The sequence below is a fragment of the Notechis scutatus genome, chromosome 11 (assembly GCF_049901735.1).
Source record: "Notechis scutatus isolate UNSWTSFEM ecotype Mainland chromosome 11, rNotScu1.2, whole genome shotgun sequence".
Lineage (NCBI taxonomy): Eukaryota > Metazoa > Chordata > Lepidosauria > Squamata > Elapidae > Notechis > Notechis scutatus.
Window position 1 is genome coordinate 6,418,967 of NC_142019.1, and position 16,154 is coordinate 6,435,120.

At 38.5% G+C, this 16,154-nt stretch overlaps 2 protein-coding genes across 3 annotated transcripts in view; both read right to left on the minus strand.

Annotated features, from left to right (window-relative positions):
- Positions 1-247: 247 nt before the first annotated feature.
- DUT (deoxyuridine triphosphatase) lies at positions 248-7,682 on the minus strand. Of its 2 annotated transcripts, XM_087972673.1 has the most exons (8): positions 7,506-7,667; positions 6,570-6,759; positions 3,825-3,916; positions 3,676-3,720; positions 2,750-2,824; positions 2,130-2,200; positions 1,379-1,453; positions 248-385 (listed from the first exon to the last, which is right to left on the minus strand). In XM_087972673.1, exons 1-7 carry the CDS (start codon positions 7,531-7,533, stop codon positions 1,397-1,399), a joined length of 558 nt encoding a protein of 185 aa, XP_087828799.1. In that variant the 5' UTR covers positions 7,534-7,667; the 3' UTR covers positions 248-385; positions 1,379-1,396. The 2 variants fall into 2 exon arrangements, with proteins under 2 accessions (XP_087828799.1, XP_026532890.1); XM_026677105.2 differs by lacking the exon at positions 248-385 and having other exon boundaries at positions 1,330-1,453; positions 7,506-7,682.
- A 2,804-nt stretch (positions 7,683-10,486) lies between these two features.
- The window catches only part of SLC12A1 (solute carrier family 12 member 1), a 47,925-nt gene continuing 42,257 nt past the window's right edge, over positions 10,487-16,154 (minus strand). The window contains exons 21-26 of the mRNA XM_026677104.2: positions 15,207-15,338; positions 14,907-15,018; positions 14,212-14,298; positions 12,893-13,028; positions 11,565-11,632; positions 10,487-11,368 (exon numbers count right to left, since the gene is read on the minus strand). Of these exons, the coding sequence (XP_026532889.1) occupies positions 11,233-11,368; positions 11,565-11,632; positions 12,893-13,028; positions 14,212-14,298; positions 14,907-15,018; positions 15,207-15,338 (671 nt within the window). The 3' untranslated portion in view covers positions 10,487-11,232. The remainder of the gene's footprint in view (positions 11,369-11,564; positions 11,633-12,892; positions 13,029-14,211; positions 14,299-14,906; positions 15,019-15,206; positions 15,339-16,154) is intronic.

Genomic DNA, 16,154 nt, shown 5'->3' on the forward strand with positions numbered 1-16,154 from the left:
TAGCATTATAGTGTTAAGGGACCACAAAATCCTGTTTTGAGGGTGCCACGGACTAAAATGCAAACCATCGAACATACTTGCAAGAATCAAGCTTGAACTGAAAGAATTGAAAGTTGATGGGCTGAGAAAGAAAAAAAAAAAAAGAAGAGGAATGTTTCTTTGCTATATTTTTCCATTCTTGTTGAAAAACCAAGCTGGGGAAAGGTTTTTTTGTGTTTGTAAGCCAGGAACAATTGTACAAACAGGCCAGTCTTCCAAAATCTTTTCAGTTGTAGATTGTTTCTCTCCATGCCATGACATCTTTTTGCCAGCTTTCTCTCAAGCATTGCTCTGTTGCTTTCCACCAACATAATCTCATGGGAAGGGCTATTGATTAGTTACAGACCTAGGCGTTTTTTGGAGAAAGGGGAAAAAAATAGGAAAAGGCTATTCTCAAGTGCCCTCTAGTGGCTTATTTACTAAAGTGGAAATGATTGTAACCATCTCTCAGTTATGAACAATCTTATCTCTGGTTCAATACATTTGACAGAGAACAAAAGGGTCATGAAGTATTGATTGTTCAGCATGTCACATGCTTGCCTGATCAACGTTTTGGCTTTATGGTAGTGAGCTTCTTGCTCTTGTGAATTTCATGTTTAAACATTTGTATACATATTTGCAGAGAAGAAACAAGTAAGAATTTCAGCGGCTGAAAAACAGGGCTCCAATGCGTTTAAAATTTGCTTATAACAAGTAGAATTAGATAAGGCCTGCTTACTTTGTGTCACATTAATGCAGCAGCAATTTTCTAGCTTTGATGAGCTCTTTACTATGGTCTTGCCAGACCAGGATTGCAACTTGAAATAGGTCCTCTAGTCCTGCACTTGAATGCCTTGTGGACTCTATTCAACTCAGCTAATCAGACACATTTTCACATTGGACGGCGGGACACTGAAACGTCATTGTGTTGCCAAGTGCCCAAATTGAGACCATGAAAGTGTGGGGATGGTGTGACATCCACAATTGCAAGGACCCATTGTAAGCCCTCCTTGTTCTGTACAGTCTTCACTTCAGTCATGGAATGTGGACTATCTATAACTGATTCCGAGTGTCCTTTTAAATTGCAGCTTGTTTTTAAAACAGTTCCAGTTCAAATTTGATTGGAAGATTATGATTGTGAACCAGGGTTTTGGGGTAGGTTTCAAGTAGTCTCTGAAAGTTAGTTATCTTTGGCAGATTCCTCTCCCTACAACAGCACTAAGTAAACACGGCCGGAGTGATCTATATTCTTTTCCTTGCAGTAATGTTTTAAAATCCATCTCTCCCTTGTAAGAAAAAAAAATCCCGCAATTTTCTATCAAAGTTTATTTACATTTTAAAAACATGTACAAAAATATACTGTATAAAAGGGTTTTCTTTATTTCTGCCCAGTTGATCCAAAACCACCTGAGCCACGTTCCGTTTCATCCAAAACCTGAAAAATAGAAGAAATTCATTTAATTGAATAACAGAGGAAAAAAAGTTGTAAAAGAAAGTGCACACATTAATTCCCAATTGTGGTCCTCACTAACCACAATTGGGATTGCCAACTGTCACAAAGAGACAGTCATAAAATGTAACATTATATGACTGTGCCAGACTTATAGCATCATGTGACCCTGACTTGCCACCCACTTTTTCACTGACTTTGCTTGTTGAAAATTGCCATGAAGGTCACAAATAATGACTGTGGGATGCTGTGGTTGGCATAAATAAGTACCTGTTGGGAAACCAATTATGTGACTTTGGGGACCCAACTTGCGATGGGTGCAAGTTCAGTCCCCGATGTGGTAAATCTCTTTTCTTAGTGTTGTTGTAAGTTCAAATGGTCACTGAACAGTCTACTTCTATATTCACATATGTAAACACCCTAAACATTCTAATAAATGACAACCTAGGTTTCTTATAATCATCCATAACTAATATATTTTCAGAAGGAATTTGTTATATTGCTAAAAACTCAATTCTGCAGACCACTGACAAAAAAAATTGAGCTTTTGAAGTAAATGTGAACCAAATAGATTTCACCCTTATCTCTACATTAAATAAATCCTTTTAATTCCCATATTTTATTAAATAGTAAGATATCTGGGTTAGCAGTTATTTCTTACCTTGACTTCTTCAAGAACCGGATAGTAGATGCGCTCACAGATTAGTTGAGCAATCCTGTCACCTTTTTTAACTTAAAAAAATTAAATTAAATTAAAAACAGATATTGTTTAAAAAACACACACATTATCAAGACATTGTCAAATAATTCTAAGGAAAATGCCAGAACAATACTGCGTAATTAAACTAAGGACAATGTAAGGAAATGGCTTGTTTCTCCTCTTGGAGATTGGATGCTTATAAAGTCCAATTGGATACATATTATTTACATCAGGGTTCCCCACTGTGGTCAATATCATTCTGCAAGGGTCAATGGGACTACCTGTTATTGTTTTGGCTATTATTGATAAGTGCTGTTGGTAGTATTTATTTTCATACACTAAATGTTTGGAAGACAAAGAACAATCTAAAATTTAATAAAGAGGTTGATAAGCCAAAGAGTTTGAGAAATGTTGGTTAATGCTATATTTGCAAAGGCAATATACATGTTCCCATCAAGGGAGAATTGTCCTGAAGCGGTTGCTCTGTCAAAACTGATCAACACTCACCTTTTACATGTATATTCTAATTTAAAAGCAGGAAATTTAAGGAAAGTATCAGCTTCACATTATTATTTTTTTACCTTTAAATGGTTCCTTTCCAAAGTTAAACAATACAACACCAACATTTCCCCTGTAGTCCTCATCAATTACTCCAGCTGTTAAAAAAAGAATGCAACAGTGTAGATGTTTCACTGTATATTTGAGACCAATATATATTCAATTAACGCACACGAAAAAAACAAAAACAGCCACTACCAGATCAACCAGGTTAGCTATGCTGGCAAGCCTCAAAAGCAACTGGGTTATGGTCCACTGCACAAGATTATTTTACCATTTGCACAGGAATTTGTTACGCCTTTAACTCTTTTTTTGATATCTGTAATAGATAAGGATATATATTGCAAATATTGCTTTAAATTCACTTTAGCAATGTGTTTCTATGATACATCTAAGAGTATTAATCCAGTAACAGAGTTTACTCTTTAGTTGTACTTAATTTCAATTAAAACTGATGAGGCAGAAGGCATGACTTAAAATCTACTACGTTTAGTAGAGCATTAGTCTTATTAGCTCAGGAGCAAATGAATCAATGTGAGGATTCCTTAAAACTAAAAAGTTTGAAAATGTTTGTTTCCAAACATTGCTTAATTGAAATAAATATATGCAGTGGATAAATGTATCTAGCCAACTATAATTCTACAGAGCTTAGTTCACGGTCAATTGTTTTAACAGATGTGCTTTAATTAACTTGATCATAAATTATTGCAAAGAACATATGCTCCATCGTTTAGCTTCACTAAAATTATAGGGAGCTTATTTTTATTTTTTTTTGCCATCTTATCAAATATGCAAATTAAAGTAAATAAGCAAAACCACATTTTGGAGCCTGTCAATTTATTTCACTAAGAACTGTTTTTTCTAAATTAAGAATGATGAAATGTGCATTTTATGCTGCAGCAGCTAAATGCATATACTGATATAATTGCATTCAGAAACAATTACTCACCACCAACATCAATGAAATGATTTACAGCTAATCCAGATCGAGGAGCTTAAATCAAAGACAGAAAAAGTGTTAATTATGACTCTTTTAATTTTCACAAATAAAAGTTTAGCAAACTTATAAGATTACAATTTTTCTGTTTAACAACTTACCAACTCGACCATAGCAGCCAGTAGGAAGGGCAATCTGAATATCTGTTTTCACAACAGCTTTCCCTGCGGCAGGGACCTCACAGTCATATGCACTACAAAACAAACAGTGCAGTGTTGGGGGTTTTCAGTTCAATGTGTGGGGTGTGAAGGATGTGTGTGTTGTTTATTTTCATGGTCATGATGTGCACTGAAGATGGTGTTCGATTTTGTTGTACAAAGTGCAATGACAATAAACTAAAACTAAACTAAAAATGAATAACTAGGGGGAAAAATCAGTAAGTTCAAATTGTATGCAGAAATCATTTCTTTTTATACATTTTTTTATACACAGGTAGTTCTCGACTCATGACCACAATTGAGCCCAAAACGTATGTTGCTAAGCAAGACAACTGTTAAGTGAGCTTTGTCTCACTTTCTAGCCAGTTAAGTGAATTACTGCAACAGCAATAGCACTTACTTATATACCACTTTACAGTGTTTTACAGCTCTAAGCGGTTTTACAGAGTCAGCCTCTTGCCCCCAGCAATCCGGCTCCTCATTTTATCCATCTCAGAAGGATGGAAGGCTGAGTCAACCTTGAGCCTGGTGAGATTCGAACTGCCAAATTGCAGGCAGCCGGCAGTCAGCAGAAGTAGTGTGTTCTAACCATTGAACCATTGCAGCTGTTAAGCTAGTAACATGATTAAGTAAATCTGGCTTCCCCATTAATTTTGCTTGTCAGAAGGTATTGTGGCTCGCCAGCGGAGCTGGTGGCAGACTCAGTGAGGAGGTTGGGGAGGAACACGGGCCAGTCCTGGAGTCTGGGGAAGGCTCTGACGAGGGCTTTTCATTGGAGGCAGAGATGGGGCCAGGGCCATCTGACAGTTATCAACTGCCTTTGGAATCGGAGATCAGTGGGGCAGAAGAACAGCTGGAGCCTGTTCCCAATATGCACATGTGCAGAACTGCCAGGAGAAGGAAACAATTAAGGAACAACAGTCAACTCAGGAGTAAAGCCATAAGTGGACAGTGAATGGCCCTCCCATAGGGAATAAAGAGCAAAAGAGGAGCAGTGTCTCCAGAAGACAATTAGTTCATTTAACTAGGGTGAAGATTTGTTTGCTATGGCCTGGCAACTCTCCAACCGTGATAAGGTCTATAGTTGTAAATCACTCTTGAAAGATTGTTTGCCGGGACTTTGCTGGATATGAATGAGAGGAATTCACATTAGCCTAAATATAAGGGGTTTTGTTGGGACGAGGAGTCTGCTTCATGATTTTGTGATGCTTAGGTCAGAACAGAAGGTCCCAAAACCCCATCAAGTGACCCCAGGACATTGCAACCCTCATAAATGTGAGTCAGTTGCCAAGTGTCTCGATTCCGATCACGTGACCACAGGGATGCTGCCAAGGTTGTTTAAGTGTGAAAAAACGGCAGGGGTGGGATTCTACTGGTTCGGATCGGTTCTATAAAACCGGTTATGATTCTGCGCAGTTCAGAGAACCGCCAAACCACGTCTCTGGCTGGCACCTCCCCTCCCCATCCAGTCAGTCCTTATTGCGCCTGCGCGACATTGCTTTCTGCATTCTCCCCCGGTCCCAGTCGCTACTTAAGGTATTTCTTTCCCTCCTCCCAACGATCAGCTGTTCTGAGGATCAGCTGTGCCGGGATCCCCCTCGCTGTCTTACTGCTTCGCCCAGGAGGCTTCCCTGAGGCCCAGGAGGCAAAAAGGGGTGTGGGGGGGTTGCTGGTGTGAGGGGTGCATCCCCGTGCTCCATTTTTTTTCCTTCCTGGGCCCCAGGGAAGGCTTCCTGGGAGCAAAGCCCCCCCCCCAATAGAAGGCTTCCCCAAGGCCCAAAAACCAGGGTGGGGTGGGGTGCTTCCCAAAAAAAGAAGCCAGGCCTACAGAACCGGCTGGTCGTAAGTCATATTTTTCAGTGCCGCTGTCACTTTGAACGGTGGTTAAACTAATGCTTGTAAGTCGAGAATCATCTGTACAACGGTGTCCCTGCCGTCACAATTGACATTCATGCAGTTTGCGGTTGGTGGGAATGTTGCATTAATCCACAGCGGCCCGATTGCCGTTTGCACGCTCACAACCGCCTTCCAACGAGGAGAATCAATGGAGAAGCCGGCAATAATATAGCAAACTGTGTCCCTGCCGTCACAGGTCTCATTTAACGATGCCATTGCTTAGCAACAGTTGCTGGTCCCCCCATTTGAGGTTGTTAAGCGAGGACCACCTGCAGATTGGAGTTACAGGTGGATCTTGGATTCAAATGAATAAATTATTGTTTTATTTGTACCAGTTTATAGTCTTATTTGCTTGGAAAAGTACTGGGAGACAAACTGTTTTATCGGTTAGCACAGAATACTCTGAAAAAAGCCGTCTAAAATTCAAACAGCTCAATATTTATTATTTAAATTCATATAGCTGCCCATTTCACATCTGACAGCCCACCATTAAAAAGAACAATGCGGCAATGACTGTTTCATTAAAGATCGGTTTCAAGCTGTAAGAAGTCCACCCTGTTTCTTGTCTCAAATGTGGTTTTTTCCCCCCCAAAAAGGCAGCTGGACTTTCTTTGAAAACGTTTCACTTCTCTTCCAAGAAGCTTCCTCAGTTTATCTGAAGAAACTTCTTGGATGAGAAGCGAGACATTTTCAAAGAAAACATCAAGAAAGTCCAGCTGCCTTTTGGGGAAAACAACAACTTTGAGACAATTGTGGCCTGAAGTTTCCACAGAAAACCCTGTTCTTTCCTACCTGTACAAATCGTAGCCCGCCGACCGGGAAGATCCTTTAGAAGGCGCAAAAGCGTTTTCGGTCAGCTTGACGAAACGCAGGGTCTGATAAACCGTGTCGCCGTTGGGACTATCCAGCGCGGCGCTGGAAGATTCTCCGGGGATTATTGTGGAGACTGGCATGGCGAAGGCGCGAAAAAAGGCGGCTAATTCTGAGGGAAAAAAGAAGACTGAGAGATGCCCCGAAAGCCCGCGCTTTTTTTTTTTAAAAGGAACGGCCTGCGGCACCAACGGCCAATGGGCGCGCGCGGCAACCAACGGCCAATGGGCGCGCGCGGCAACCAACGGCCAATGGGCGCGCGAGGACCCCGTTAGGACCCCCCAATGGGCTCAGGGCGGAGGCGGGATTTGCCCTGTCTTGTCAGAATAATAAAATAATAATAATAATGACGTTGGGTCGTCGTCCGAATCGGGATGTTCTTAAAGGGGGAAAAAAAGAAATAGAGAGCCTAAGTCTCTGGGAATTTCATTTCGGACTTGGGCAGTCTTTTCTGCCTCTTCCAAGAGAACGGTCGCCAGAAGTGCCTGGTTCGATGTGTGAGGGGGGTTTCGGGGAGGAGGGGGTTTCGGGGTGGAAGGACCCGCTCAGCCTCCCTCATCCCTACTTGAGGGGCTTGGCTTGCTAATTTCAGTCAGATAAATAAAATGGCGGCTGCTTTTCTTGCGGGAGGCAAAAAAAAAAAACAACCCCACCCGCACGAATGAGGTTGTTTAACTGAGCTACCGATTTCCCCCGTCGTTGCGGTCTGCTTTTAGGACGGAACCCAACCCCCCGCGTATAGGAATGGTTTTGCCCAACGGTGTTCGGCGAGGCCGAGAGGGCCCTATTACTCCTTATGGAAGAGTCCACCTTCCTCTAAGGATGGGGGGGTGGGGGTGGTTAAAGCTTTGTCCTTACTGTGCTTGAGGCAGCGCAGGGGAGTCATGGCAGCGTCTGAAGGACCTTTTTTCGGCCTCGTGTTGCTCGTTCTTCTGCCTCCGAGACCGGAGAGGGAGAAAAGCAGCCTCGCTGTCTCTGGTAGATCGGGAGGAGGCTAAGATGGCAGCCTTGTCTTTTCTCCCCTTCTCCTCGGCCGGGGGTCGAGAGAAGTCAGGAAGGCTGCATTCACACGAGACGTCTTCTAACCAGGGTTTGGCTTCAGAGGCCTCGATTAAGACCCAGCCTCGCTTCCCCGGGGTGACTTTGCCTTGGGAGAAACCGGAACACGGACCCTTTTAGGAAAAGCTGCTCAGGTGGGATTCCCTGAATGGGGATGAAGGAGCCTTCAGTTGCATGAATGGAGGGCTAGGAACGAACCACCCACATCTGCCCAGAGACCTTGAGGATGATATCTATATATGTGTTTAGAATAGAAATAGGAATAGAATAGAATAGAATTCTTTATTGGCCAAGTGTGATTGGACACACAAGGAATTTGTCTTTGGTGCATATGCTCTCAGTGGACATAAAGAAAAAATAAAATACATTCATCAAGAATCATAATATACAACACTTAGATAATCATAGGTTACTAATAAGCAATCAGATCATACTAGGAAACAAAACAATATACATTGTAAAGATACAAGCAACATGGTTATAGTCATAAATGGGTAGAGATAGGTATAACACAATTATAGTCATAAGTAGAAAGGAGACAGGTAAAGGATGAGAAGAATAATAGTAATACGGTCTTAGTAGTTTGACAGTGTTGTGGGAATTAATGGTTTAGCAGAGTGATGGCATTCGGGGGAAAACTGTCCTTGTGTCTAGTTAATCTGTAAAGGGCTGTAAAGCACTATAAAGTGGTATATAAGTAAGTGCTATTGCTATTCTGGTGTGCAGTGCCCTATAGTGTCATTTTGAGGGTAGAAGTTGAAACAGTGTATGTCCAGGATTCATTTATCAGTCAAATTTATGCAGGTAGTCCTTGACTTTTAACAACAGTTCATTTAATGACCATTCAAAGTTACAACATCGCTGAAAAAGGTGACTTGCGACCATTTTTCACACTTGCGACTTTCAACGTCTGCACGGTCATGGGATCAAAACTGAGCCGCTTGCTTGTCAACTGACTCGTATTTTTGACCGTTGCAGCGTCCCGGGGTCATGTAATCCCTCCTTTTGCAACCTTCTGACTGGCAAAGTCAATGGGGGAAACCAGATTCACTTAACCCCTGTGGTACTAACTTAACATTTGCAATGATTCACTCAACGGTGGCAAGAAAAGTTGTAAAAAGGGGGAAACTCACTTAACAAATTTCTCACTTAACTTAAATTTGGGGCTCGATTGTGGTTGTAAGTTGAGGATAGCCTGTATAATTGCCCATCTTTGGAACTCTGTTTATCAAGATTATATAGCCATCTACCCCACATGTGAGAAACAAGCCATTAAAACCAGATGTAAATGTAATCAATGGACTACCATCATATACACAATGTAATCTTGTGGGCTCCCTTTTTAAATTTTATTAAATTTTTATGCTGTCCATTTCCCCTGCAAGATGATTGGGTGGATCCCTAAATCCATGGGATCCTGAAGCCTGCTGGAAAAAAACATATTTTAATAGATTTCTGGAAAGTTGTTGTTCTCCTTTTTTTGTTCAGAGGTTGCCAGACAAAGAATAAGAGGCCATTCCAAGTTTGGAGTTATCTGATTTTTTTTTTAATCCAGCCCCCCTAAACAAAAAGAAGGCACCCATGACCAAGGCATCATTTGAATTTCCATTGTTTAAAAATCCAAACATCTCAGTTGGAGGCTTCTTTTATCTTGAGCCTCTTCACCAGCCTTAGTTGGTTTTAGAAGCTGATTATGGCAGTCCTGGACAGGCTATGGGTCTAGGAGAGGGGATTCCAACAAACCCAAAGGCATTTGGAGGAAAATGCAGTGGGCTCCCATATCAGTCTGGCAATATTGCAAGGGTGTATATCCTTGTAAGTCACCTTGAGTAAGTCCAGTTGAAGGAATGCCCCTGAAAGTAGCTCAGCCTAAATTGGTCTTGAGCTGGCTCTGCTTCTGGAGGTTCTGTAAATCCCCTGAAAAGCAGACTATTGACAACATGAAGGGTATTTTTTAGTATTACAGTATTGGATGAGCTATCCAGTATGGCTTTGTCTCTACCTTTTTAAAAAGATTACTAGCAGTACATAGAAGTAAATTCTATATTCATATCAGCAAACTATGAATTCCTATCTTTGCATCTTGCAAAAGGCAATTTCAAAATGTTGAATTATGACTTGCCCGATAATTCTTGTAACTCCAGTTCTCCTGGGTCGAGAAAGGTTGATTAAAACAACACTTGTTTCCCATATGCTGTCTCATTTTGAATTCTGGTGTCTTTTGTCAATACTTTCTCTTGCTGCTTCCCCCAAAACTAGTTAAATATCCTTTGATAATTTTGCTTTTGTATATTTATGGCAACAATCTTGTATATTATGCTGAGCCTTTTTTTCAAGAAGAATAAGTTTCTGCTCTCAAGAATGCTTCTACAAAACATGTTGTTTGGCGATACTGTCAGTAACACAAATCTTTATCTAATAAAATATGTCTAATCAAAACTCAAAAAATCTCTGATTATTTGGATGAAATTAATTCTAAGATCATTGTGTGTCAAATGTTATGAACGGCTGGTAATATTTATCATCTGAATTATGACCAATGACGTATTTTTGTTGCCAGTTTATGATGCTTTGAATAATAGGAATTTTAGTGCACAAAAATTTGTGATGAATGTGTTAGTTTTTCTAATGTTCAGTGCAGCTTGTGTTGCAACAAATTTAATAAAGATGCCTCTGATATTTTTTCACATGGAAACACACACCCAAAAAATAAATGGATAAATCAAAGTATGCAATAGGGATAAACCTTTGATTCATTTTTATTGTTAACATATTAAATTAATATACAAGTTCAAATATTCTTACCAGTCAGAAAAAGATTAAAATTTATTAAAAAACATTTCTAAGTTGTGACAAGGCACTGTGCTAGTTTACTTCCATTTATAATTCTAAACAAATCAATATCACTATGAAATTTTTAAAAATTCAGGTTAGTACACATACTTTTGCTTTCAAAGTTAAGTGTTGATTGAATATGATTTCAGCTTATTTTGAGGTGATAATTTGAAATTACATGTTATGCCTTATAAATCATGACATTTTGCTCCCCAGTTACACTGTCATGAATAGAAAAAATTACAACCAGATTTATTTATGGAACATAAACATTGAAGTTATGTCAAGCAGGTATAGCATTGAACAGAAAATCATAAATTTTGGATTCTTTGGGAGAGAATGGAAGTTTTTGCATAACTAGAATTGTACAGTACTCTGGACCACAGGACTGCAGTAATTAAATCTAATGCGTTCATAATAGGAATGGAAGTTAGTGTATATTATGATATTCTTTGTGATGAAAGCTATACTTCTAAGTGGGACTTGAAATGTGCAATGCAGATCATTTTTTCTTTCCAAGGTACTCTCTTCCATTTTACCTTGCCCTGTCAATCTTGGTTTTCCATTTCTTCTCCCCTTTTTGCAGATATGATTTGTTTTTTACTCTGAAATACCGATAGCAAAATATCCTGTTGGGAGTCTATTTGATATATTAAGTCCAAAATGCATGGTAATGGACTCCAGGGGAGAGTTATGAGTAAAATGTTAGTACATTTTTGTGGTTGCCTCGAATGAGCAAAACTGGAGGTAGGTTCTTGGAGAGGATTTCTAGCCAAGCCATGTAGAGGTAATCCGATATAATTCCTTTTCTTGCCACTGGTAGGCTCCTGTTGAATTAAATAGGAGGAAGTATTAGTAATACTCATGCTAGTATATAAATAGTCTCCTAGGCTAGGGTACCAGATGGAAGCAAACAGCTACAGAAAACTCTAATTTGAACTGTAGATGACTATAATTCAATTTACAATCTTGCCCCTCAAGTCTCAATAGGGACAACAAATTAAATATATATATGAAACTTACACAATAATTAGATTAGCAGCTCGAGAGTGTTCCTGTAAGAGTTCATTCAAACGGACCTGACGGTAACTCTGTTTAAAATCAAAAGTTGATTACATTAGAAATAATGTTTTCTATCATCCTTAAAGTTTAAATACATCCCAGACATTCTTCTTTATGAATAACTTTGAAATAAATTCATGTACAATTCTGCCTGTCTTTGGATAAATCTGTTGACTGAAATATGACTTTTGCAAATTAAGTATGTAATTTGCAAATTGGAAGCAAGAAACAGACTGACATTTTCTCTTATTAAATCAATATAAATCCATATTTATCTTTTTAATGAAATACTCATGACTACAGACTATAATAACTATGGACATAAAGAAATTAAGCGTTGGAAGGATTTTAAAAATGTATGATTATCTTGTGCTCAGATCAACGATCCTACTGAATCCTACTCTGATCCTACTCTGGCAACTGTCCCAGAAATGCTATCCTTAATGTTGAGAGAATATACAATGAAGTTTAAGTATCATATGTACTTGTCCCATTCAGCTAACATACTATATATCCCAAATTAACATTCACTATTGGAGTTTGAGCAGTGCAAAGAAAACGTTTAGGGTTCATGTTTTCTGCAAATGCTTTGATGTGGGATGACAGAAACCGTTGCAGAATTCAGTACTAAATTATATCTCTTGTATTGGATGTTCTCCCCATCCATCTCCTGAAGAGTGAATCCCAGTTGGTGCAATTGTTCAAGTGCTGGCCTACAAACCGGAACACTGTGAGTTCTAATGAGGAACAAGGACCACAGAAATTATTGTTGCTAAGTGGTCCTGACCTAAAGACCACATAGCCTTGGTGGGAATTCTGGTCCTAGTTAGGATTGTTAAATGAGGACTCCTTGTATGGATTTTGGAAAGCATAAACTATAGGGCAATTAAAGAAATATTGCCTTCTCTTCTAAGTTAGTGCTTCTTAACCTTGGCAGCTTGAAGATGGGTGGAGTTCACTTCCCAGAATGCTGGCTGGGAAATTTTGGGAGTTGAAATCCACCCATGTAAGCTGCCAGGATTGAGAAACACTGCTCTAAGGTTTGAAGCAAAGTTTCTGCCAACTCAAAAGCTTTCTCCAAGTCAAAGGAGGTTCTTATGTTAATAAAACGAATAATCTCCATCAAAGTTATCACTTTAAAATGGTTATGCATAAAATTTGGTTAGAAAGAGCAGGAGATAAAAACCATGGATATGATGGATTCCCCCCGTGGTAATCTATATGCCCTGCCTTCTCTTTCAAATAGCTCCTTTATAATGTCAAAGGTGAGTAAAGGTATGGCTGGTTACCTTTTCCTTGAATGCTTCCAGTTCTGCATCAGTGATTTTCCATGGCGCTTCTCTCTTTAATTTCTCAGCAGTTGTTAAATCTTTACAGCTTTCATGAAGGCGGTATGGTTCAATCATCTCTTCAAAGAATTTCCAGCTGGAACAGAAATTATAAAGAGACTTCACAGCAGGACTCTTAACTCTTCATTTTACAGATATTCTTAAGATCGGACAAGCTCTTGGCTGTGGAATGATAGCTGAATTCAGTAAAAAAAATCTTTTAAACTGTATTTATCAGGTTTTAAGCGTGGGCATAGCCATTGCGGCATAGTAACAGTTTGTCAAATTTATATTTGTCACTATTTCATATTGAATTTATTATAAAGTTATAAGTAATATTTCATTTCACAGTTCCACAGAGTATATTCATAGTTGTGTACACAAGAAACAGGACTTTCCTTTTTTTGAAAAAGTCTTCTTGCATTATATCATATTATTTTTTTATTACTGTTGATTGTAAGATTCAAACTCCACTCCATTGAACATAAGTGAAATTATTTCATATAAAAACAAAGGTGTCACACTATTGTGTCTATGTTGCTACAAACACAACATACATAGCTCTGGAAATTAGTTCCAATAAATATAATGTTGAAGTAAATTGGCTAAATCTAGACAACTAATACTAAGCTCGTATAGACTTCTAAATAATGGCATTAGAAAGATTTGAATGTGATACAATATATTTTAACTTGCACTCTACCTTGGTTTCTGATAAAATGCACTTTGGTAGCATATTTAAGCCCTGAAAAGTCTCAGCAGTATAACCAGGCAGGGTTCAAATCATGTACTTACCCTTGCATTTGGGATAATACACTACAATTCCAGCATTCATTTAACATTCACTAAACAAATTACAGCCTTTATAGCCACAGTTCAAGACAGAATAAAATATCTTTCAATTCATCCAAATAACCACACAGAACAACAGTTCTTATTAAAATTATTTTGTGTGTGTACAAATGAAATAAAATAAATTATAGTTATGTACGTAATAATATTATCCTTTAAAAGAAAGTGGATGTCAATGGTTGCCTGACATCCCCTGCTTTAGGAATGCTCAGCTATTCCAATAATACTTTAAAAATCCATTTTTCTTTGGCAGTTTGCTACCTTCTCTGCAGTAATAGAATGATCAATGAACATTATTTCAGTTGGTATTTTTTCCTCAATGGAAAATAAGACTTAACCAACCGCAAGAGCAGGTTTTACATATTCCATTTTTAGATGTTTTCTTTTAAAAAAAAAATCACACTTCTTAGAAACTGGCTGAAGCTTACCTCTCTTTACTGGGTTTCATGTTGATGTCTCCAATTATATTAATGTCGGCAAATTTTATTCTGAACTTACTTAATAGTGAAGCCATCCTGAAAAATTAAAAAAAGCAATCTGTTTTAATTCCAACATTCAGAAAGCTTGACTTGTGATACCGTATAATATAATCCATATGCATGCTACCTTCCCACCAAAGTGGTCCCTCTTTTTCTACTTGCATTTTTATATGCTTTCGAACTGCTAGGTTGGCAGAAGCTGTGACTTCTAATGGGAGCTCACTCCGTTATACGGTGCTAGGGATTCGAACTGCCAAACTGCTGACCTTTGTGATCGACAAGCTCAGCGTCTTAGCCACTGAGCCACCGCGCCCCGTTCTTTCCTCCTATATATGCAAATAGTTTTGGAAAAGTGACGGAATTTACTCCGGAATCCTAGGAGGGAAGGGACTGCATTCCAGAAGAGCAAGATGCAACTTAGTTCAGATAGTTTGTGTAAGAGAAAGAGGGTGAAGATGTCCCCTCCCTAATAATTCCTTTATGTGGGGGTAGTAACATATTTGAGTTCATCAAGATTCGGTCTTCAGATGAGGAACAATCAGGAAATCTGCCTGGAAGAATCATAAAATGCCTTGCTTTTCGGAGCCTGACAAAGAAGCAGTAAAGATTTATTATTCTCAGTGTAAGGATATAGATTTTCTTACATTAACTTTTCTTCTTCAAGGCGAGTAACTTTTCCACCAGTAAAGATCTTCAGTTTGCAATCCTTCCACTTTTTCCGGAGTGTCAGAATGTAGGGAATTAGGAGGATTAACCCTAGGTGAAAAAAAAATAGATCAAGTTATATGTTCACACCAGTGAAGCAAGTCAGAACATAATTAAGAGGAAAGTATTTTTTTCCTCGCTATATTGAAAATGGATGGCCGTTGACTTTGAAAATCTTACATAGGGTTATAATCATGTTCCTGGTACATAAGTTGGGTGGTGGTCTTTTGGGGGCTTACCTCCATCATCAAACAGCCACCACACGTCGATGGAACCCTTCCCTTGGTTCTTTTTAAACTGAACGCTAGCTTCAAGCAGCCGTTGATTGAATTCCCCAACGTGTACTGAAGAGATTGTGCTAATGCTGCAATCTGAAATGAGAGAGACAAGCCAATAGTTAGCTTTAATAATAGTTGAAGACATTTTTTGTTTCGGTTACATGAATAAAAATTAGAATAGAATAGAATAGAATAGAATAGAATAGAATAGAATAGAATAGAATAGAATAGAATAGAATAGAATAGAATTCTTTATCGGCCAAGTGTGATTGGACACACAAAGAATTTGTCTTGTTGCAAATGCTCTCAGTATACATAAAAGAAAAGATGTATTCGTCAAGAGTCAAGACTCATCAGGTACAACACTTAATGATAGTCATAGGGTACAATAAGGATAGGCTAGGCTAGAGGAATAGGATAGGATAGGACAAAATAGAATATAGAATAGAATATAGAATAATATAGAATAGAATAGAATATAGGATAGAAAATAGAACAGAACAGAACAAAATTCTTTATTGGCCAAGTGTGATTGGACACACAAGGAATTTGTTGCGGTGCAAATGCTCTCAGTGTACATAAAAGAAAAGATATATTCATCAAGAATCATCAGGTCTGACACTTAATAATAGTCATAGGGTACAATAAGCAATTGAATCACACTAAAAAGTAAAAATTAAAAAAAAATTTTTGGGTTTAAAAATATCCCAAAAAAAGAAAAACAACCAACAAAAAAAAAAATTAATTATGATTTGGTAATTCATCATCTTTGGTATTTTGCTCTTGATTTGGGTGCTAGCACTTTTAAAAAGGGGTGGAGGGAAAAAAAGTTGTGTGCTCAAAAACTGCTACATAATTGGAGGAACTGTTGAGAAACCATGACTGCTACCATGTGGAGAACATTAGAAA